Genomic DNA, 22,098 nt, shown 5'->3' with positions numbered 1-22,098 from the left:
TAAGCCGACAGAGATACAAGATAAGTGAGGACTTGATATAATTCTCCAGAAGACTAATTTTTGAGCCCTATATCCTTTGAGAAGGCAGATGCTACGGAACTACTGTGGTCAGGTGATGAAGGGCTAATAAGATCCGTACGGAAGTCCAAGAGAAGGGCTACCAAAACTGAGAATGAAGATGGATGAGAACATCTCATGTACATCGTCCGGTCCCAAAAAGTAAATATGTAAAGATGCCAGAATAACTGATATCCAGGAAGGTACGTGAGCAAAATATGGCCGATACGGCACAAAATGATGTTGCTAAAGCATGGAGATGTAACAAAGGCCTAAGACACAGACAACGTGACACGGACACAGACAACGTGACACAGACACACATGGAAACTGCCTGGCAATTTCACCTTATGGACCCAAGATTCCTGGCCCAAGATGAGCCATGGGCTGATGATGCCAAAGAAAAGAAAGCCCTAGGGCAGTAGCACTTGATGATGACATGCAACGCCTTTCAAGATGTTAGTGCCAAAGCACTTAAGAGAAAGCCTAAGAAGCTCAGTAGGCCTAGAGAAGGAAGAAATGACTACAGGGTGACTGTAGCTATAGCTCCAGACATGAAGGCGGGCTCCTATGGTGAAAAGATCCACGACAACGTCAAGAGTCAAAGAAGGCCGCCGATGCGAACGTCACGAGAACGCGGAGAGGGATCGGAACTGCCCTGCCCAGCGAAGACTCTGGGGGGGCTGAGGAGAAACCCTCTCCCTTTGCTCCCGAGGGGCCCATCCCACTATGGGCCTCTTCTCCAAGCTAACATCAAATAGCCTCCTGTGATAGTGAAGGTTTTTCCCCCATCTCCCACCTACTGGCCCCAGCACTTAGCTTTTGCAAGACAACCGGATGGAATCCCATGTCAGTTGGATGTGAACGGCGAGATGTTCTGTACATCCGCTTCGGTGCTGCCGTTTCCAAACTTCAGCTACGCTCCTCCTCAGGGTACCTAAGACAAAACAGAAAATGCAACTAGTGCCCACGAAAAGAGGAATCCCTGAAACTCCGACACACCGCTGCCCCAGCTCACCTGAAGTCTCAATTTGACTCCACAGGCTGCCTGGAGGATACCTGAAAAACAAAAAGGTACACACTTAGCATGCTGCTGCATAAGAGTCACCTGTGAGTCACCGTGCCAAAATGCCAACTCACCCGCTCGCCTCTGTTCCTTCACACAGCTAGGGCAGCGACAGCACCTGCAAAAAAACAAAGCAAAAAAACCCACACCGAGATTCTGTGAAAACAACATCCCCCTGCCCTGAAAAGCACACCCACCCAGACCTTACGCTTGCACCCACCTGGCCTTGGACATCCGGACCAGAGATATCTTGCAAGACGACTGCCTAAAATAAAACAAAGTAACTAAGAGTGGATGCTTAGAATTGCACCAGAAATGGAGACCTGAGCCAGAACAACTCCTTCTGTCCACTGCTCACCTGGCACACAGGGCCTTGACTGCTGCAAACTGCCGGGACCTCCTAAAATTAAAGGCAAAGAACACTGCTGTAACATGGTCACCATTCAGGCTGCCGCTGCAAATGCAAACAATGACTGACCTGATCATGGGAAAATCCTCACGCAAGAATGGGGCCCTCTGCCACTGACCTGAACTGTCTGCATCTGAAAGGAAGTTAGGACTAGTGTCAAATGGCTGCAGGACAACTTAGCATCACCAAACATGTTATGTCAATCTCCCCATACAATCTAGAGCCCAACTACACCCTGCAAATGACAAATTTCAAGTCCCCAGGACTTGTGCTATTACAGGCTATGCAGCAGGGCAGAGCAGCGGTGGGAAAAATACGTGCAGACACCCATGACACAGGACAGGCAGAGAGAGCTTTTGAGGAGAAGAAAGGACCGAGAGACCCAAAGAACACAGAGTGCACCAGAGACAAGTGACAGGACACACACCAGAACTGCTCTGCCCTGTGCACCTCAGCACTGTGATCAAAACAGACACTTTCCCTTTAGCTGGCCTAAGGGGACACTTCTTGCACATCCCCATCTCCAAAACTGACTCAAAAACCCCTCCTGGGGAGTCCCAACCCAGCACCTCTCTTCCATCCCCTCTGTGCATTGTAGCCCTGCACTTATCTTGCACATATCTGGGGATGCAAATCCCCATCAGGTGCAGATCGAGGCCTCGTGCCTGTCTGGGAAGTTCCAGTTGTCACCAGGCTGTTATCTCTTGCTCTGCCAAGAGAAAGAAAACCAAACGTCAGTGCACTACCTTAACAGCACATGGGCCAGAACCTGACAATTCTGCTACTCACCGTCTCCCAAGAAGTCTTGGGCCACACACCTCAGGCGCGCTTGGATTCTGACACCGTCATCTCAAGGCACACCTAGGTTAAGGGCAGACAAGGTGACATGGCATTGCTGCAACTTGAGGGTACCCTCACTCCTCTTCCCTGCCTCACCACAACTCCTTGCCCATTCCTGTGGGTTACCAGGAGGGGACCTTGAAATGGAAAATTGGAAGGATCTGTCACAGGGTCCTGTATTGCTTCCCACAAGATCACATCTGCATGAAAACTGGTCCATCAGCCAGTTGGAGACAGAGGTATGAGTACACTGAGTGGATTCCCTAAAGCACACAAACAACAATGGATGCTTACAATTGCACCAAATCTTGAAACCTGAGCAACAACAGCTGCTTCTGTCCACTGCTCACCTGGCACACTCGGCCTTGACTGCTGCTATCTGCCTGGACCTCCTAAAAATAAAGGCAAAGAACACTGCTGTAACACGGTCACCATTTAGGCAGCCCCTGCAAATGCAAACCATGACTGACCTGATCATGGCAACACCCTCACCCAGGACTGGGGCTCTCTGCCACATATTTGAATTGTCAGCACCTGAAAGGAAGTTAGGACTAGTGTCAAATGGCTGCAGGACAACTTAGCATCACCAAACATGTTATGTCAATCTCCCCATACAATCTAGAGCCCAACTACACCCTGCAAATGACAAATTTCAAGTCCCCAGGACTTGTGCTATTACAGGCTATGCAGCAGGGCAGAGCAGCTGTGGGACAAATACGTGCAGACACCCGTGACACAGGACAGGGAGAGAGAGCTTTTGAGGAGAAGAAAGAGCTGAGAGACCCAAAGAACACAGAGTGCACCAGAGACAAGTGACAGGACACACACCAGAACTGCTCTGCCCTGAGCACCTCAGCACTGTGATCAAAACAGACACTTTCCCTTTAGCTGGCCTAAGGGGACACTTCTTGCACATCCCTGCCCCCAAACCTGATCCTAAAGGCCCTCCCAGCACCCCGCTTTCACCCCCTCTGCGGGCCTTAGCCCTCCACTTATCTCTCTGGCATCTGGGGATGAGAATCCATGTCGCCTGGCAATGGAGGCTGCCTCGCCTGCGGGGAATGTCCTATGGTCACTGGGCTGTGGTCCTGTGCTCAGCTACAATCGAGAACACCAAACATCACTGCACGATCTCAGCCGCACAGCAGCCACAACTCAGCAATTCTGCTGCTCACCATTATTCTCTTGAGAACGCCGGGCTCCTCGGGCCGCACGCTTCGCCCACGCCCTCCTGGCAGGGTCTGCCTGGCTGAAGAGCAGGCGAGGTGAGGCGGCGTTCCCAAAACTCGAGTGGACCCTGGTCCCCCTCACTAGTAGTTCCCCCACTTACAGCAACTCCTTGGCCGCTCCTGAGGCTCCCTGGTGTCACCTCCAAGTGACAAAGATCAAGGCTTCGTCGCAGAGCCGTGTGCCGCTCCCCGAATTCCCAGGAGAGCGAAGGAGCGGCTCTGCGGCCGCTTGCAGGGGGGACTCGCTGGTACACGAGTGGACTGCCTAACGCACACAAACATGAATGGATACTGAGACTTGCAGCAGAGACACTACAGCTGCAGGCACACAAATTCATAAATAATTAAACTAACAAAACCCCAAAATTCTACCAAAATATTAATTTTATTTACCCAGTATCCAAATTGCCAAATAGATTAACAGAGACACCCTGTCCTATCCCCTCAATAACGCCTCTAAAATCTATGCCAAACAAATCCTTAAAACTAAGAAAACCCTGCCTGTATTGAAATAAAAACAAAAAAAATTCTTGTAAACGTTATAAATTCATTAACCTAACACATCAGAACCATAAAAATATTAAACCTTTATGAACACCAGTACGCACGACCCTCGTTTCAACGTATAAAAGTAAAGCTATCCCTACTACTAACCTAACACAAATATCAAAAAAATATAGCAATAAGCAATAAAAAAAAATAAACCTCACTAAAAATGAAAAATAAATTTTTTACTTTAAGCCAAAAAAAAATCATACATTCTAAACAGAAACTTCCTCAAAATTGAGGCACATGCCCAGGGGACCCTGCTCCTGAGCAGGGACCTGACAGCAAAAAATTCATACAACGAAGGATATATCCCAGACCATAGTTGCCACCATCTCCAGCAGGTGCTGCCCTGACAGTCCGCAGGGAGCCCTACAAACGGACATCAGGAACCTGGACTGGTGAATTTTCTTTTCCATGGAAAATGGCCAAAGGAAGTGCCCAGGGGCCCCTAGCACTGGGCTATGACCTCAAAGCAAAAAATCCTTATATTGAAGGATGGACCCCAGACCGAAGTTGTCCCCTCCCCAAAGTTGTGCCGCCCTGATAGACCCAAGGGAGCCCTACAAACTGACAGCAGGAACCTGGACTGCTGAGTTTTCTTTCCCAGGGAAAATGGCCAAAGGACGTGCCCAGGTGCCCCTGGCCCTGGGCTAGGGCCTGACTGCAAAGAATCATTAAATCAAAGGCTGGACCCCAGACAAAATTGTCCCCATCTCATACTTGTGCTGCCCAGATAGACCCAAGGGAGCCCTACAAACTGACATCAGCAACCTGGACTGGTGAGTTTTCTTTTCCAGGGAAAATTGCCAAAGGATGTGCCCAGGGGCCCCTGGCACTGGGCTGGAACCTGAATGCAAAAAAATCCTTATATCGAAGGATGGATCGCAGACCAAAGTTGTCCCCTCCACAAACCTCTGCTGCCCTGATAAAGCCAAGGGAGCCCTACAAACTGACATCAGCAACCTGGACTGGTGAATTTTCTTTTCCATGGAAAATGGCCAAAGGATGTGCCCAGGGGCCCCTGGCCCTGGGCTGGGGCCGGACTGCAAAGAATCCCTATATCGAAGGATGGATCGCAGACCAAAGTTGTCCCCATCTCAAATTTTGCTGCCCTGATAGACCCAAGGGAGCCCTACAAACTGACATCAGGAACCTGGACTGGTGAGTTTTCTTTCCCAGGGAAAATGGCCAAAGGATGTGCCCAGGGTCCCCTGGTCCTGGGCTGGGGCCTGAATGCAAAAAATCCTTATATCAAAGGATGGTCCCCAAACTGAACTTGTCCCCTCCACACACCTCTGCAGCCCTGATAAAGCCAAGGGAGCCTGACAAACTGACATCAGGAACCTGGTCTGGTGGGTTTTCTTTTCCAGGAAAAATGGCCAAAGGATGTGCCCAGGGGCCCCTGGCCCTGGGCTGGGACCTGACTGTAAAGAATCCCTCTATCGAAGGACGGATCGCAGACCAAAGTTGTCCCCACCTCCAACTTGTGCTACCCTGATAGACACAAGGGAGCCCTACAAACTGACATCAGGAACCTGGACTGGTGAGTTTTCTTTCCCAGGGAAAATGGCCAAAGGATGTGCCCAGGGGCCCCTGGCACTCGGCTGGGACCGGACTGCACAAAATCCTTATATCGAAGGATGGACCCCCGACCAAAATTGTCCCCTCCTCAAAACTCTGCTGCTCTGATAGACCCAAGGGAGCCCTACAAACTGACATCAGCAACCTGGACTGGTGAGTTTTCTTTCCCAGGGAAAATGGCCAAAGGATGTGCCCAGGGGCCCCTGGCACTGGGCTGGGACCTGACTGTAAAGAATCCCTATATCGAAGGATGGATCGCAGACCAAACTTGTCCCCACCTCCAACTTGTGCTGACCTGATAGACCCAAGGGAGCCCTACAAACTGACATCAGGTACCTGGACTGGTGAGTTTTCTTTTCCAGGGAAAATGGCCAAAGGTTGTGCCCAGGGGCCACTGGCTCCGGGCTGGGACCTGACTTCACAAAATCCTTATATCGAAGGATGGACCCCAGACCAAAATTGTCCCCTCCTCAAAACTCTGCTGCCCTGACAGACCCAAGGGAGCCCTACAAACTGACATCAGGTACCTGGACTGGTGAATTTTCTTCCCCAGGAGAAATGGCCAAAGGATGTGCCCAGGGGCCCGTGGTCCTGGGCTGGGGCCTGAATGCAAAAAATACTTATATCAAAGGATGGTCCCCAAACTGAAGTTGTCCCCTCCACAAACCTCTGCTGCCCTGATAAAGCCAAGGGAGCCCTACAAACTGACATCAGCAACCTGGACTGGTGAGTTTTCTTTCCCAGGGAAAATGGCCAAAGGATGTGCCCAGGGGCCCCAGGCCTTGGGCTGGGACCTGACTGCACAAAATCCTTATATCGAAGGCTGGACTCCAGACCGAAGTTGTCCCCTCCTCAAATTTGTGCTGCCCTGATAGACCCAAGGGAGACCTACAAACTGACATCAGCAACCTGGACTGGTGAGTTTTCTTTCCCAAAGAAAATGGTCAAAGGATGTGCCCAGGGGCCCCTGGCACTGGGCAGGGGCCTGACTTCAAAAAATCATTTTATCGAAGGATGGATCGCAGACCGAAGTTGTCCCCTCCTCAAACTTCTGCTGCCCTGATTGACCCAAGGGAGCCCTACAAACTGACATCAGGTACCTGGACTGGTGAGTTTTCTTTCCCAGGAAAAATGGCCAAAGGATGTGCCCAGGGGCCCCTGGCCCCTGGTTGGGACTTGATGGCACAAAATCCTTATATCGAAGGATGGACCCCAGACCGAAGTTTTCCCCTCCTCAAAACTCTGCTGCCCTGATAGACCCAAGGGAGCCCTACAAACTGACATCAGCAACCTGGACTGGTGAATTTTCCTTTCCAGGAAAAATGGCCAAAGGATGTGCCCAGGGGCCACTGGCCTTGGACTGGGACCTGACTGCACAAAATCCTTATATCGAAGGATGGACCCCAGACCAAAATTGTCCCCTCCTCAAAACTCTGCTGCCCTGATATACCCAAGGGAGCCCGACAAACTGACATCAGCAACCTGGACTGGTGAGTTTTCTTTCCCAGGGAAAATTGCCAAAGGTTGTACCCAGGGGCCCCAAGCACAGCACTGGGACCTGACTGCAAAGAATCCTTATATCGAAGGATGGATCGCAGACCAAAGTTGTCCCCACCTCAAGTTTTGCTGCCCTGATAGACCCAAGGGAGCCCTACAAACTGACATCAGGAACCTGGACTGGTGAGTTTTCTTTCCCAGGGAAAATGGCCAAAGGAAGTGCCCAGGGGCCCCTAGCACTGGGCTATGACCTCAAAGCAAAAAATCCTTATATTGAAGGATGGACCCCAGACCGAAGTTGTCCCCTCCCCAAAGTTGTGCCGCCCTGATAGACCCAAGGGAGCCCTACAAACTGACATCAGGAACCTGGACTGCTGAGTTTTCTTTCCCAGGGAAAATGGCCAAAGGATGTGCCCAGGGGCCCCTGGCCCTGGGCTGGGACCTGAATGCAAAAAATCCCTATATCAAAGGATGGATCGCAGACCAAAGTTGTCCCCTAATCAAACATGTGCTGACCTGATAGACCCAAGGGAGCCCTACAAACTGACATCAGCAACCTGGACTGGTGAGTTTTCTTTCCCAGGGAAAATGGCCAAAGGATGTGCCCAGGGGCCCCTGGAACTGGGCTGGGACCTGACTGTAAAGAATCCCTATATCGAAGGACGGATCGCAGACCAAAGTTGTCCCCACCTCAAACTTGTGCTGCCCTGATAGACCCAAGGGAGCCCTACAAACTGACATCAGGAACCTGGACTGGTGAGTTTTCTTTCCCAGGGAAAATGGCCAAAGGATGTGCCCAGGGGCCCCTGGCACTGGGCTGGGACCTGACTGCACAAAATCCTTATATCGAAGGATGGACCCCCGACCGAAATTGTCCCCTCCTCAAAACTCTGCTGCTCTGACAGACCCAAGGGAGCCCTACAAACTGACATTAGGTACCTGGACTGGTGAATTTTCTTTTCCAGGGAAAATGGCCAAAGGATGTGCCCAGGGGCCCCTGGTCCTGGGCTGGGACCTGACTGCAAAGAATCCCTCTATCGAAGGATGGATCGCAGACCGAAGTTGTCCCCTCCTCAAACTTGTGCTGCCCTGATAGACACAAGGTAGCCCTACAAACTGACATCAGGAACTTGGACTGGTGAGTTTTCTTTTCCAGGGAAAATGGCCAAAGGATGTGCCCAGGGGCCCCTGGCACTGGGCTGGGACCTGACTTCACAAAATCCTTATATCGAAGGCTGGACTCCAGACCGAAGTTCTCCCCACCTCAAACTTGTGCTGCCCTGATAGACCCAAGGGAGCCCTACAAACTGACATCAGGAACCTGGACTGGTGAGTTTTCTTTTCCAGGGAAAATGGCCAAAGGATGTGCCCAGAGGCCCCTGGCCCTGGGCTGGGGCCTGACTGCAAAGAATCATTGTATCGAAGGATGGATCGCAGACCAAAGTTGTCCCCACCTCAAACTTGTGCTGCCCTGATAGACCCAAGGGAGCCCTATAAACCGACATCAGGAACCTGGACTGCTGAGTTTTCTTTCCCAGGGAAAATGGCCAAAGGAAGTGCCCAGGGGCCCCTAGCACTGGGCTATGACCTCAAAGCAAAAAATCCTTATATTGAAGGATGGACCCCAGACCGAAGTTGTCCCCTCCCCAAAGTTGTGCCGCCCTGATAGACCCAAGGGAGCCCTACAAACTGACATCAGGAACCTGGACTGCTGAGTTTTCTTTTCCAGGGAAAATGGCCAAAGGATGTGCCCAGGGGCCCCTGGCACTGGGCTGGGACCTGACTGTAAAGAATCCCTCTATCGAAGGATGGATCGCAGACCAAACTTGTCCCCACCTCCAACTTGTGCTGACCTGATAGACCCAAGGGAGCCCTACAAACTGACATCAGGTACCTGGAGTGGTGAATTTTCTTCCCCAGGCGAAATGGCCAAAGGATGTGCCCAGGGGCCCGTGGTCCTGGGCTGGGACCTGAATGCAAAAAATACTTATATCAAAGGATGGTCCCCAAACTGAAGTTGTCCCCTCCACAAACCTCTGCTGCCCTGATAAAGCCAAGGGAGCCCTACAAACTGACATCAGCAACCTGGACTGGTGAGTTTTCTTTCCCAGGGAAAATGGCCAAAGGATGTGCCCAGGGGCCCCAGGCCTTGGGCTGGGACCTGACTGCACAAAATCCTTATATCAAAGGCTGGACTCCAGACCGAAGTTGTCCCCTCCTCAAATTTGTGCTGCCCTGATAGACCCAAGGGAGACCTACAAACTGACATCAGCAACCTGGACTGGTGAGTTTTCTTTCCCAAAGAAAATGGCCAAAGGATGTGCCCAGGGGCCCCTGGCACTGGGCAGGGGCCTGACTTCAAAAAATCATTTTATCGAAGGATGGATCGCAGACCGAAGTTGTCCCCTCCTCAAACTTCTGCTGCCCTGATTGACCCAAGGGAGCCCTACCAACTGACATCAGGAACCTGGACTGGTGAGTTTTCTTTCCCAGGGAAAATTGCCAAAGGTTGTACCCAGGGGCCCCAAGCACAGCACTGGGACCTGACTGCAAAGAATCCTTATATCGAAGGATGGATCGCAGACCAAAGTTGTCCCCACCTCAAAACTTCTGCTGCCCTGATAGACCCAAGGGAGCCCTACAAACTGACATCAGGAACCTGGACTGGTGAGTTTTCTTTCCCAGGGAAAATGGCCAAAGGATGTGCCCAGGGGCCCCTAGCACTGGGCTAGGACCTCAAAGCAAAAAAATCCTTATATTGAAGGATGGACCCCAGACCGAAGTTGTCCCCTCCCCAAAGTTGTGCTGCCCTGATAGACACAAGGGAGCCATAAAAACTGACATCAGGAACTTGGACTGGTGAGTTTTCTTTTCCAGGGAAAATGGCCAAAGGATGTGCCCAGGGGCCCCTGGCACTGGGCTGGGACCTGACTGTAATGAATCCCTATATCGAAGGATGGATCGCAGACCAAAGTTGTCCCCACCTCAAACCTGCGCTGCCCTGATAGACACAAGGGAGCCCTACAAACTGACATGAGGAACCTGGAGTGGTGAGTTTTCTTTCCCAAAGAAAATGGCCAAAGGATGTGCCCAGGGGCCCCTGGCACTGGGCTGGGACCTGACTGCACAAAATCCTTATATCGAAGGCTGGACTCCAGACCGAAGTTCTCCCCACCTCAAACTTGTGCTGCCCTGATAGACCCAAGGGAGGCCTACAAACTGACATCAGCAACCTGGACTGGTGAGTTTTCTTTCCCAGGGAAAATGGCCAAAGGATGTCCCCAGGGGCCCCTGGTCCTGGGATGGGACCTGAATGCAAAAAATCCTTATATCAAAGGATGGTCCCCAAACTGAAGTTATCCCCTCCACAAACCTCTGCTGCCCAGATAAAGCCAAGGGAGCCCTACAAACTGACATCAGGTACCTGGACTGGTGAGTTTTCTTTTCCAGGGAAAATGGCCAAAGGATGTGCCCAGGGGCCCCTGGCACTGGGCTGGGACCTGACTGTAAAGAGTCCCTCTATCGAAGGATGGATCGCAGACCAAAGTTGTCCCCACCTCCAACTTGTGCTGCCCTGATAGACACAAGGGAGCCCTACAAACTGACATCAGGAACCTGGACTGGTGAGTTTTCTTTCCCAGGGAAAATTGCCAAAGGTTGTACCCAGGGGCCCCAAGCACAGCACTGGGACCTGAATGCAAAGAATCCTTATATCGAAGAATGGATCGCAGACCAAAGTTGTCCCCACCTCAAGTTGTGCTGCCCTGATAGACCCAAGGGAGCCCTACAAACTGACATCAGGAACCTGGACTGGTGAGTTTTCTTTTCCAGGGAAAATGGCCAAAGGATGTGCCCAGAGGCCCCTGGCCCTGGGCTGGGGCCTGACTGCAAAGAATCATTGTATCGAAGGATGGATCGCAGACCAAAGTTGTCCCCACCTCAAACTTGTGCTGCCCTGATAGACCCAAGGGAGCCCTACAAACTGACATCAGGAACCTGGACTGGTGAGTTTTCTTTTCCAGGGAAAATGGCCAAAGGATGTCCCCAGGGGCCCCTGGTCCTGGGATGGGACCTGAATGCAAAAAATCCTTATATCAAAGGATGGTCCCCAAACTGAAGTTGTCCCCTCCACAAACCTCTGCTGCCCAGATAAAGCCAAGGGAGCCCTACAAACTGACATCAGCAACCTGGACTGGTGAGTTTTCTTTTCCAGGGAAAATGGCCAAAGGATGTGCCCAGGGGCCACTGGCTCTGGGCTGGGACCTGACTTCACAAAATCCTTATATCGAAGGATGGACCCCAGACCAAAATTGTCCCCTCCTCAAAACTCTGCTGCCCTGATAGACCCAAGGGAGCCCTACAAACTGACATCAGGTACCTGGAGTGGTGAATTTTCTTCCCCAGGAGAAATGGCCAAAGGATGTGCCCAGGGGCCCGTGGTCCTGGGCTGGGACCTGAATGCAAAAAATACTTATATCAAAGGATGGTCCCCAAACTGAAGTTGTCCCCTCCACAAACCTCTGCTGCCCTGATAAAGCCAAGGGAGCCCTACAAACTGACATCAGCAACCTGGACTGGTGAGTTTTCTTTCCCAGGGAAAATGGCCAAAGGATGTGCCCAGGGGCCCCTGGCACTGGGCAGGGGCCTGACTTCAAAAAATCATTTTATCGAAGGATGGATCGCAGACCGAAGTTGTCCCCTCCTCAAAACTCTGCTGCTCTGACAGACCCAAGGGAGCCCTACAAACTGACATCAGCAACCTGGACTGGTGAGTTTTCCTTTCCAGGAAAAATGGCCAAAGGATGTGCCCAGGGGCCACTGGCCTTGGACTGGGACCTGACTGCACAAAATCCTTATATCGAAGGATGGACCCCAGACCAAAATTGTCCCCTCCCCAAAGTTGTGCCGCCCTGATAGACCCAAGGGAGCCCTACAAACTGACATCAGGAACCTGGACTGGTGAGTTTTCTTTCCCAGGGAAAATTGCCAAAGGTTGTACCCAGGGGCCCCAAGCACAGCACTGGGACCTGACTGCAAAGAATCCTTATATCGAAGGATGGATCGCAGACCAAAGTTGTCCCCACCTCAAAACTCTGCTGCCCTGATAGACCCAAGGGAGCCCTACAAACTGACATCAGGAACCTGGACTGGTGAGTTTTCTTTTCCAGGGAAAATGGCCAAAGGATGTGCCCAGGGGCCCCTAGCACTGGGCTAGGACCTCAAAGCAAAAAATCCTTATATTGAAGGATGGACCCCAGACCGAAGTTGTCCCCTCCCCAAAGTTGTGCTGCCCTGATAGACACAAGGGAGCCCTACAAACTGACATCAGGAACTTGGACTGGTGAGTTTTCTTTTCCAGGGAAAATGGCCAAAGGATGTGCCCAGGGGCCCCTGGTCCTGGGCTGGGACCTGACTGTAATGAATCCCTATATCGAAGGATGGATCGCAGACCAAAGTTGTCCCCACCTCAAACCTGCGCTGCCCTGATAGACCCAAGGGAGCCCTACAAACTGACATGAGGAACCTGGAGTGGTGAGTTTTCTTTCCCAAAGAAAATGGCCAAAGGATGTGCCCAGGGGCCCCTGGCACTGGGCTGGGACCTGACTGCACAAAATCCTTATATCGAAGGCTGGACTCCAGACCGAAGTTCTCCCCACCTCAAACTTGTGCTGCCCTGATAGACACAAGGGAGCCCTACAAACTGACATCAGCAACCTGGACTGGTGAGTTTTCTTTCCCAGGGAAAATGGCCAAAGGATGTGCCCAACGGCCCCTGGCACTGGGCTGGGACCTGACTGTAAAGAGTCCCTCTATCGAAGGATGGATCGCAGACCAAAGTTGTCCCCACCTCCAACTTGTGCTGCCCTGATAGACACAAGGGAGCCCTACAAACTGACATCAGCAACCTGGACTGGTGAGTTTTCTTTCCCAGGGAAAATGGCCAAAGGATGTCCCCAGGGGCCCCTGGTCCTGGGATGGGACCTGAATGCAAAAAATCCTTATATCAAAGGATGGTCCCCAAACTGAAGTTATCCCCTCCACAAACCTCTGCTGCCCAGATAAAGCCAAGGGAGCCCTACAAACTGACATCAGGTACCTGGACTGGTGAGTTTTCTTTTCCAGGGAAAATGGCCAAAGGATGTGCCTAGGGGCCCCTGGCACTGGGCTGGGAACTGACTGTAAAGAGTCCCTCTATCGAAGGATGGATCGCAGACCAAAGTTGTCCCCATCTCCAACTTGTGCTGCCCTGATAGACACAAGGGAGCCCTACAAACTGACATCAGGAACCTGGACTGGTGAGTTTTCTTTCCCAGGGAAAATTGCCAAAGGTTGTACCCAGGGGCCCCAAGCACAGCACTGGGACCTGAATGCAAAGAATCCTTATATCGAAGGATGGATCGCAGACCAAAGTTGTCCCCACCTCAAGTTGTGCTGCCCTGATAGACCCAAGGGAGCCCTACAAACTGACATCAGGAACCTGGACTGGTGAGTTTTCTTTTCCAGGGAAAATGGCCAAAGGATGTGCCCAGAGGCCCCTGGCCCTGGGCTGGGACCTGATTGCAAAGAATCATTATATCGAAGGATGGATCGCAGACCAAAGTTGTCCCCACCTCAAACTTGTGCTGCCCTGATAGACCCAAGGGAGCCCTACAAACTGACATCAGGAACCTGGACTGGTGAGTTTTCTTTTCCAGGGAAAATGGCCAAAGGATGTCCCCAGGGGCCCCTGGTCCTGGGATGGGACCTGAATGCAAAAAATCCTTATATCAAAGGATGGTCCCCAAACTGAAGTTGTCCCCTCCACAAACCTCTGCTGCCCAGATAAAGCCAAGGGAGCCCTACAAACTGACATCAGCAACCTGGACTGGTGAGTTTTCTTTTCCAGGGAAAATGGCCAAAGGATGTGCCCAGGGGCCCCTGGCTCTGGGCTGGGACCTGACTTCACAAAATCCTTATATCGAAGGCTGGACCCCAGACCAAAATTGTCCCCTCCTCAAAACTCTGCTGCCCTGATAGATCCAAGGGAGCCCTACAAACTGACATCAGGTACCTGGACTGGTGAATTTTCTTTTCCAGGGAAAATGGCCAAAGGATGTGCCCAGGCTCCCCTGGTCCTGGGCTGGGACCTGACTTCAAAGAATCATTATATCGAAGGATGGATCGCAGACCGAAGTTGTCCCCACCTCAAACTTCTGCTGCCCTGATAGACCCAAGGGAGCCCTACAAACTGACATCAGGAACCTGGACTGGTGAGTTTTCTTTTCCAGGGAAAATGGCCAAAGGATGTGCCCAGAGGCCCCTGGCCCTGGGCTGGGACCTGACTGCAAAGAATCATTATATCGAAGGATGGATCGCAGACCAAAGTTGTCCCCACCTCAAACTTGTGCTGCCCTGATAGACCCAAGGGAGCCCTACAAACTGACATCAGGAACCTGGACTGGTGAGTTTTCTTTTCCAGGGAAAATGGCCAAAGGATGTGCCCAGGGGCCCCTGGTCCTGGGATGGGACCTGAATGCAAAAAAACCTAATATCAAAGGATGGTCCCCAAACTGAAGTTGTCCCCTCCACAAACCTCTGCTGCCCTGATAGACCCAAGGGAGCCCTACAAACTGACATCAGCAACCTGGACTGGTGAGTTTTCTTTTCCAGGGAAAATGGCCAAAGGATGTGCCCAGGGGCCCCTGGCACTGGGCTGGGACCTGACTGTAAAGAATCCCTATATCGAAGGATGGATCGCAGACCAAACTTGTCCCCACCTCCAACTTGTGCTGACCTGATAGACCCAAGGGAGCCCTACAAACTGACATCAGCAACCTGGACTGGTGAGTTTTCTTTTCCAGGGAAAATGGCCAAAGGTTGTGCCCAGGGGCCACTGGCTCCGGGCTGGGACCTGACTTCACAAAATCCTTATATCGAAGGATGGACCCCAGACCAAAATTGTCCCCTCCTCAAAACTCTGCTGCCCTGACAGACCCAAGGGAGCCCTACAAACTGACATCAGGTACCTGGAGTGGTGAATTTTCTTCCCCAGGAGAAATGGCCAAAGGATGTTCCCAGGGGCCCGTGGTCCTGGGCTGGGACCTGAATGCAAAAAATACTTATATCAAAGGATGGTCCCCAAACTGAAGTTGTCCCCTCCACAAACCTCTGCTGCCCTGATAAAGCCAAGGGAGCCCTACAAACTGACATCAGCAACCTGGACTGGTGAGTTTTCTTTCCCAGGGAAAATGGCCAAAGGATGTGCCCAGGGGCCCCAGGCCTTGGGCTGGGACCTGACTGCACAAAATCCTTATATCAAAGGCTGGACTCCAGACCGAAGTTGTCCCCTCCTCAAATTTGTGCTGCCCTGATAGACCCAAGGGAGACCTACAAACTGACATCAGCAACCTGGACTGGTGAGTTTTCTTTCCCAAAGAAAATGGTCAAAGGATGTGCCCAGGGGCCCCTGGCACTGGGCAGGGGCCTGACTTCAAAAAATCATTTTATCGAAGGATGGATCGCAGACCGAAGTTGTCCCCTCCTCAAACTTCTGCTGCCCTGATTGACCCAAGGGAGCCCTACAAACTGACATCAGGTACCTGGACTAGTGAGTTTTCTTTCCCAGGAAAAATGGCCAAAGGATGTGCCCAGGGGCCCCTGGCCCCTGGTTGGGACTTGATGGCACAAAATCCTTATATCGAAGGATGGACCCCAGACCGAAGTTTTCCCCTCCTCAAACTTGTGCTGCCCTGATAGACCCAAGGGAGCCCTACAAACTGACATCAGGAACCTGGACTGCTGAGTTTTCTTTCCCAGGGAAAATGGCCAAAGGATGTGCCCAGGGGCCCCTGGCACTGGGCTGGGACCTGACTGTAAAGAATCCCTATATCGAAGGATGGATCGCAGACCAAACTTGTCCCCACCTCCAACTTGTGCTGACCTGATAGACCCAAGGGAGCCCTACAAACTGACATCAGCAACCTGGACTGGTGAGTTTTCTTTCCCAGGGAAAATGGCAAAAGGATGTGCCCAGGGGCCCCTGGCACTGGGCTGGGGCCTGACTGCAAAGAATCCCTCTATCGAAGGATGGATCGCAGACCAAAGTTGTCCCCTCCTCAAAACTCTGCTGCCCTGATAGACCCAAGGGAGCCCTACAAACTGACATGAGGAACCTGGAGTGGTGAGTTTTCTTTCCCAAAGAAAATGGCCAAAGGATGTGCCCAGGGGCCCCAGGCCTTGGGCTGGGACCTGACTGCACAAAATCCTTATATCAAAGGCTGGACACCAGACCGAAGTTGTCCCCTCCTCAAATTTGTGCTGCCCTGATAGACCCAAGGGAGACCTACAAACTGACATCAGCAACCTGGACTGGTGAGTTTTCTTTCCCAAAGAAAATGGTCAAAGGATGTGCCCAGGGGCCCCTGGCACTGGGCAGGGGCCTGACTTCAAAAAATCATTTTATCGAAGGATGGATCGCAGACCGAAGTTGTCCCCTCCTCAAACTTCTGCTGCCCTGATTGACCCAAGGGAGCCCTACAAACTGACATCAGGTACCTGGACTGGTGAGTTTTCTTTCCCAGGGAAAATTGCCAAAGGTTGTACCCAGGGGCCCCAAGCACAGCACTGGGACCTGACTGCAAAGAATCCTTATATCGAAGGATGGATCGCAGACCAAAGTTGTCCCCTCATCAAACATGTGCTGACCTGATAGACCCAAGGGAGCCCTACAAACTGACATCAGGTACCTGGACTGGTGAGTTTTCTTTCCCAGGGAAAATGGCCAAAGGATGTGCCCAGGGGCCCCTGGCACTGGGCTGGGGCCTGACTATAAAGAATCCCTCTATCGAAGGATGGATCGCAGACCATAGTTGGCCCCACCTCCAACTTGTGGTGCCCTGATAGACCCAAGGGAGCCCTACAAACTGACATCAGGTACCTGGACTGGTGTGTTTTCTTTTCCAGGGAACATGGCCAAAGGATGTGCCCAGGGGCCCCTGGCCCTAGGATGGGACCTGAATGCAAAAAATCCTTACATCGAAGGATGGATCACAGACCAAAGTTGTCCCCTCCTCAAACTCGTGCTGCCCTGATAGACCCAAGGGAGCCCTACAAACTGACAACAGGAACCTGGACTGGTGAGTTTTCTTTTACAGGGAAAATGGCCAAAGGATGTGCCCAGGGGCTCCTGGCACTGGGCTGGGACCTGACTGTAATGAATCCCTATATCGAAGGATGGATCGCAGACCAAAGTTGTCCCCACCTCAAACTTGCGCTGCCCTGATAGACCCAAGGGAGCCCTACAAACTGACATGAGGAACCTGGAGTGGTGAGTTTTCTTTCCCAGGGAAAATGGCCAAAGGATGTCCCCAGGGGCCCCTGGTCCTGGGATGGGACCTGAATGCAAAAAATCCTTATATCAAAGGATGGTCCCCAAACTGAAGTTATCCCCTCCACAAACCTCTGCTGCCCAGATAAAGCCAAGGGAGCCCTACAAACTGACATCAGGTACCTGGACTGGTGAGTTTTCTTTCCCAGGGAAAATGGCCAAAGGATGTGCCCAGGGGCCCCTGGCACTGGGCTGGGACCTGACTGTAAAGAGTCCCTCTATCGAAGGATGGATCGCAGACCAAAGTTGTCCCCACCTCCAACTTGTGCTGCCTTGATAGACACAAGGGAGCCCTACAAACTGATATCAGGAACCTGGACTGCTGAGTTTTCTTTCCCAGGGAAAATGGCCAAAGGATGTGCCCAGGGGCCCCTGGCCCTGGGCTGGGACCTGAATGCAAAAAATCCCTATATCAAAGGATGGATCGCAGACCAAAGTTGTCCCCTAATCAAACATGTGCTGACCTGATAGACCCAAGGGAGCCCTACAAACTGACATCAGCAACCTGGACTGGTGAGTTTTCTTTTCCAGGGAAAATGGCCAAAGGATGTGCCCAGGGGCCCCTGGCACTGGGCTGGGACCTGACTGTAATGAATCCCTATATCGAAGGATGGATCGCAGACCAAAGTTGTCCCCACCTCAAACCTCCGCTGCCCTGATAGACCCAAGGGAGCCCTACAAACTGACATGAGGAACCTGGACTGCTGAGTTTTCTTTCCCAAAGAAAATGGCCAAAGGATGTGCCCAGGGGCCCCTGGCACTGGGCTGGGACCTGACTGTAAAGAGTCCCTCTATCGAAGGATGGATCGCAGACCAAAGTTGTCCCCACCTCCAACTTGTGCTGCCCTGATAGACACAAGGGAGCCCTACAAACTGACATCAGGAACCTGGACTGGTGAGTTTTCTTTCCCAGGGAAAATGGCCAAAGGATGTGCCCAGGGGCCCCTGGTCCTGGGATGGGACCTGAATGCAAAAAATCCTTATATCAAAGGATGGTCCCCAAACTGAAGTTGTCCCCTCCACAAACCTCTGCTGCCCTGATAGACCCAAGGGAGCCCTACAAACTGAAATCAGCAACCTGGACTGGTGAGTTTTCTTTCCCAGGGAAAATGGCCAAAGGATGTGCCCAGGGGCCCCTGGCACTGGGCTGGGACCTGACTGTAAAGAGTCCCTCTATCGAAGGATGGATCGCAGACCAAAGTTGTCCCCACCTCCAACTTGTGCTGCCCTGATAGACACAAGGGAGCCCGACAAACTGACATCAGGAACCTGGACTGGTGAGTTTTCTTTCCCAAAGAAAATGGTCAAAGGATGTGCCCAGGGGCCCCTGGCACTGGGCAGGGGCCTGACTTCAAAAAATCATTTTATCGAAGGATGGATCGCAGACCGAAGTTGTCCCCTCCCCAAAGTTGTGCCGCCCTGATAGACCCAAGGGAGCCCTACAAACTGACATCAGGAACCTGGACTGCTGAGTTTTCTTTCCCAGGGAAAATTGCCAAAGGTTGTACCCAGGGGCCCCAAGCACAGCACTGGGACCTGAATGCAAAGAATCCTTATATCGAAGAATGGATCGCAGACCAAAGTTGTCCCCACCTCAAGTTGTGCTGCCCTGATAGACCCAAGGGAGCCCTACAAACTGACATCAGCAACCTGGACTGGTGAGTTTTCTTTTCCAGGGAAAATGGCCAAAGGATGTGCCCAGAGGCCCCTGGCCCTGGGCTGGGGCCTGACTGCAAAGAATCATTATATGAAAGGATGGATCGCAGACCAAAGTTGTCCCCAACTCAAACTTGTGCTGCCCTGATAGACCCAAGGGAGCCCTACAAACTGACATCAGGAACCTGGACTGGTGAGTTTTCTTTTCCAGGGAAAATAGCCAAAGGATGTCCCCAGGGGCCCCTGGTCCTGGGATGGGACCTGAATGCAAAAAATCCTTATATCGAAGGATGGTCCCCAAACTGAAGTTGTCCCGTCCACAAACCTCTGCTGCCCTGATAAAGCCAAGGGAGCCCTACAAACTGACATCAGGAACCTGGACTGGTGAGTTTTCTTTTCCAGGGAAAATGGCCAAAGGATGTGCCCAGGGGCCACTGGCCTTGGACTGGGACCTGACTGCACAAAATCCTTATATCGAAGGATGGACCCCAGACCAAAATTGTCCCCTCCTCAAAACTCTGCTGCCCTGATATACCCAAGGGAGCCCGACAAACTGACATCAGCAACCTGGACTGGTGAGTTTTCTTTCCCAGGGAAAATTGCCAAAGGTTGTACCCAGGGGCCCCAAGCACAGCACTGGGACCTGACTGCAAAGAATCCTTATATCGAAGGATGGATCGCAGACCAAAGTTGTCCCCACCTCAAAACTCTACTGCCCTGATAGACCCAAGGGAGCCCTACAAACTGACATCAGGAACCTGGACTGGTGAATTTTCTTTTCCATGGAAAATGGCCAAAGGATGTGCCCAGGGGCCCCTAGCACTGGGCTAGGACCTCAAAGCAAAAAATCCTTATATTGAAGGATGGACCCCAGACCGAAGTTGTCCCCTCCCCAAAGTTGTGCCGCCCTGATAGACCCAAGGGAGCCCTACAAACTGACATCAGGAACCTGGACTGGTGAGTTTTCTTTCCCAGGGAAAATGGCCAAAGGATGTGCCCAGGGGCCCCTGGCACTGGGCTGGGACCTGACTGCAAAAAATCCCTATATCAAAGGATGGATCGCAGACCAAAGTTGTCCCCTAATCAAACATGTGCTGACCTGATAGACCCAAGGGAGCCCTACAAACTGACATCAGCAACCTGGACTGGTGAGTTTTCTTTCCCAGGGAAAATGGCCAAAGGATGTGCCCAGGGGCCCCTGGCACTGGGCTGGGACCTGACTGCACAAAATCCTTATATCGAAGGATGGACCCCCGACCGAAATTGTCCCCTCCTCAAAACTCTGCTGCTCTGACAGACCCAAGGGAGCCCTACAAACTGACATCAGGAACCTGGACTGGTGAGTTTTCTTTTTCAGGGAAAATGGCCAAAGGATGTGCCCAGGGGCCCCTGGTCCTGGGATGGGACCTGAATGCAAAAAATCCTTATATCAAAGGATGGTCCCCAAACTGAAGTAATCCCCTCCACAAACCTCTGCTGCCCTGATAGACCCAAGGGAGCCCTACAAACTGACATCAGGTACCTGGACTGGTGAGTTTTCTTTCCCAGGGAAAATGGCCAAAGGATGTGCCCAGGGGCCCCTGGTCCTGGGATGGGACCTGAATGCAAAAAATCCTTATATCAAAGGATGGTCCACAAACTGAAGTAGTCCCCTCCTCAAAACTCTGCTGCCCTGATAGACCCAAGGGAGCCCTACAAACTGACATTAGCAACCTGTACTTGTGAGTTTTCTTTTCCAGGAAAAATGGCCAAAGGATGTGCCCAGGGGCCCCTGGCACTGGGCTGGAACCTGAATGCAAAAACATCCTTATATCGAAGGATGGATCGCAGACCAAAGTTGTCCCCTCCACAAACCTCTCCTGCCCTGATAAAGCCAAGGGAGCCCTACAAACTGACATCAGCAACCTGGACTGGTGAATTTTCTTTTCCATGGAAAATGGCCAAAGGATGTGCCCAGGGGCCCCTGGCCCTGGGCTGGGACCTGAATGCAAAGAATCCTTATATCGAAGGATGGATCGCAGACCAAAGTTGTCCCCTCATCAAACATGTGCTGACCTGATAGACCCAAGGGAGCCCTACAAACTGACATCAGCAACCTGGACTGGTGAGTTTTCTTTCCCAGGGAAAATGGCCAAAGGATGTGCCCAGGGGCCCCTGGCACTGGGCTGGGGCCTGACTGTAAAGAATCCCTCTATCGAAGGATGGATCGCAGACCAAACTTGTCCCCACCTCCAACTTGTGCTGACCTGATAGACCCAAGGGAGCCCTACAAACTGACATCAGGTACCTGGACTGGTGAGTTTTCTTTTCCAGGGAAAATGGCCAAAGGATGTGCCCAGGGGCCCCTGGCACTGGCCTGGAACCTGAATGCAAAAAAATCCTTATATCGAAGGATGGATCGCAGACCAAAGTTGTCCCCTCCACAAACCTCTGCTGCCCTGATAAAGCCAAGGGAGCCCTACAAACTGACATCAGCAACCTGGACTGGTGAATTTTCTTTTCCATGGAAAATGGCCAAAGGATGTGCCCAGGGGCCCCTGGCCCTGGGCTGGGGCCTGACTGCAAAGAATCCTTATATCGAAGGATGGATCGCAGACCAAAGTTGTCCCCTCATCAAACATGTGCTGACCTGATAGACCCAAGGGAGCCCTACAAACTGACATCAGGTACCTGGACTGGTGAGTTTTCTTTCCCAGGGAAAATGGCCAAAGGATGTGCCCAGGGGCCCCTGGCACTGGGCTGGGGCCTGACTGTAAAGAATCCCTCTATCGAAGGATGGATCGCAGACCATAGTTGGCCCCACCTCCAACTTGTGGTGCCCTGATAGACCCAAGGGAGCCCTACAAAC

General features: G+C 52.0%; 1 protein-coding gene across 1 annotated transcript in view; it reads right to left on the bottom strand.

The window, feature by feature from the left end:
• Positions 1–1,083: 1,083 nt before the first annotated feature.
• The window catches only part of LOC146763340 (uncharacterized), a 46,723-nt gene continuing 25,708 nt past the window's right edge, over positions 1,084–22,098 (bottom strand). The window contains exons 4-5 of the mRNA XM_085569098.1: positions 3,703–3,866; positions 1,084–1,116 (exon numbers count right to left, since the gene is read on the bottom strand). Of these exons, the coding sequence (XP_085425224.1) occupies positions 1,084–1,116; positions 3,703–3,866 (197 nt within the window). The remainder of the gene's footprint in view (positions 1,117–3,702; positions 3,867–22,098) is intronic.

The sequence above is a fragment of the Lonchura striata genome, chromosome 1A, assembly GCF_050655825.1.
Source record: "Lonchura striata isolate lonStrDom1 chromosome 1A, ASM5065582v1, whole genome shotgun sequence".
NCBI lineage: Eukaryota > Metazoa > Chordata > Aves > Passeriformes > Estrildidae > Lonchura > Lonchura striata.
This window is presented reverse-complemented; position numbering and strand designations above follow the sequence as displayed.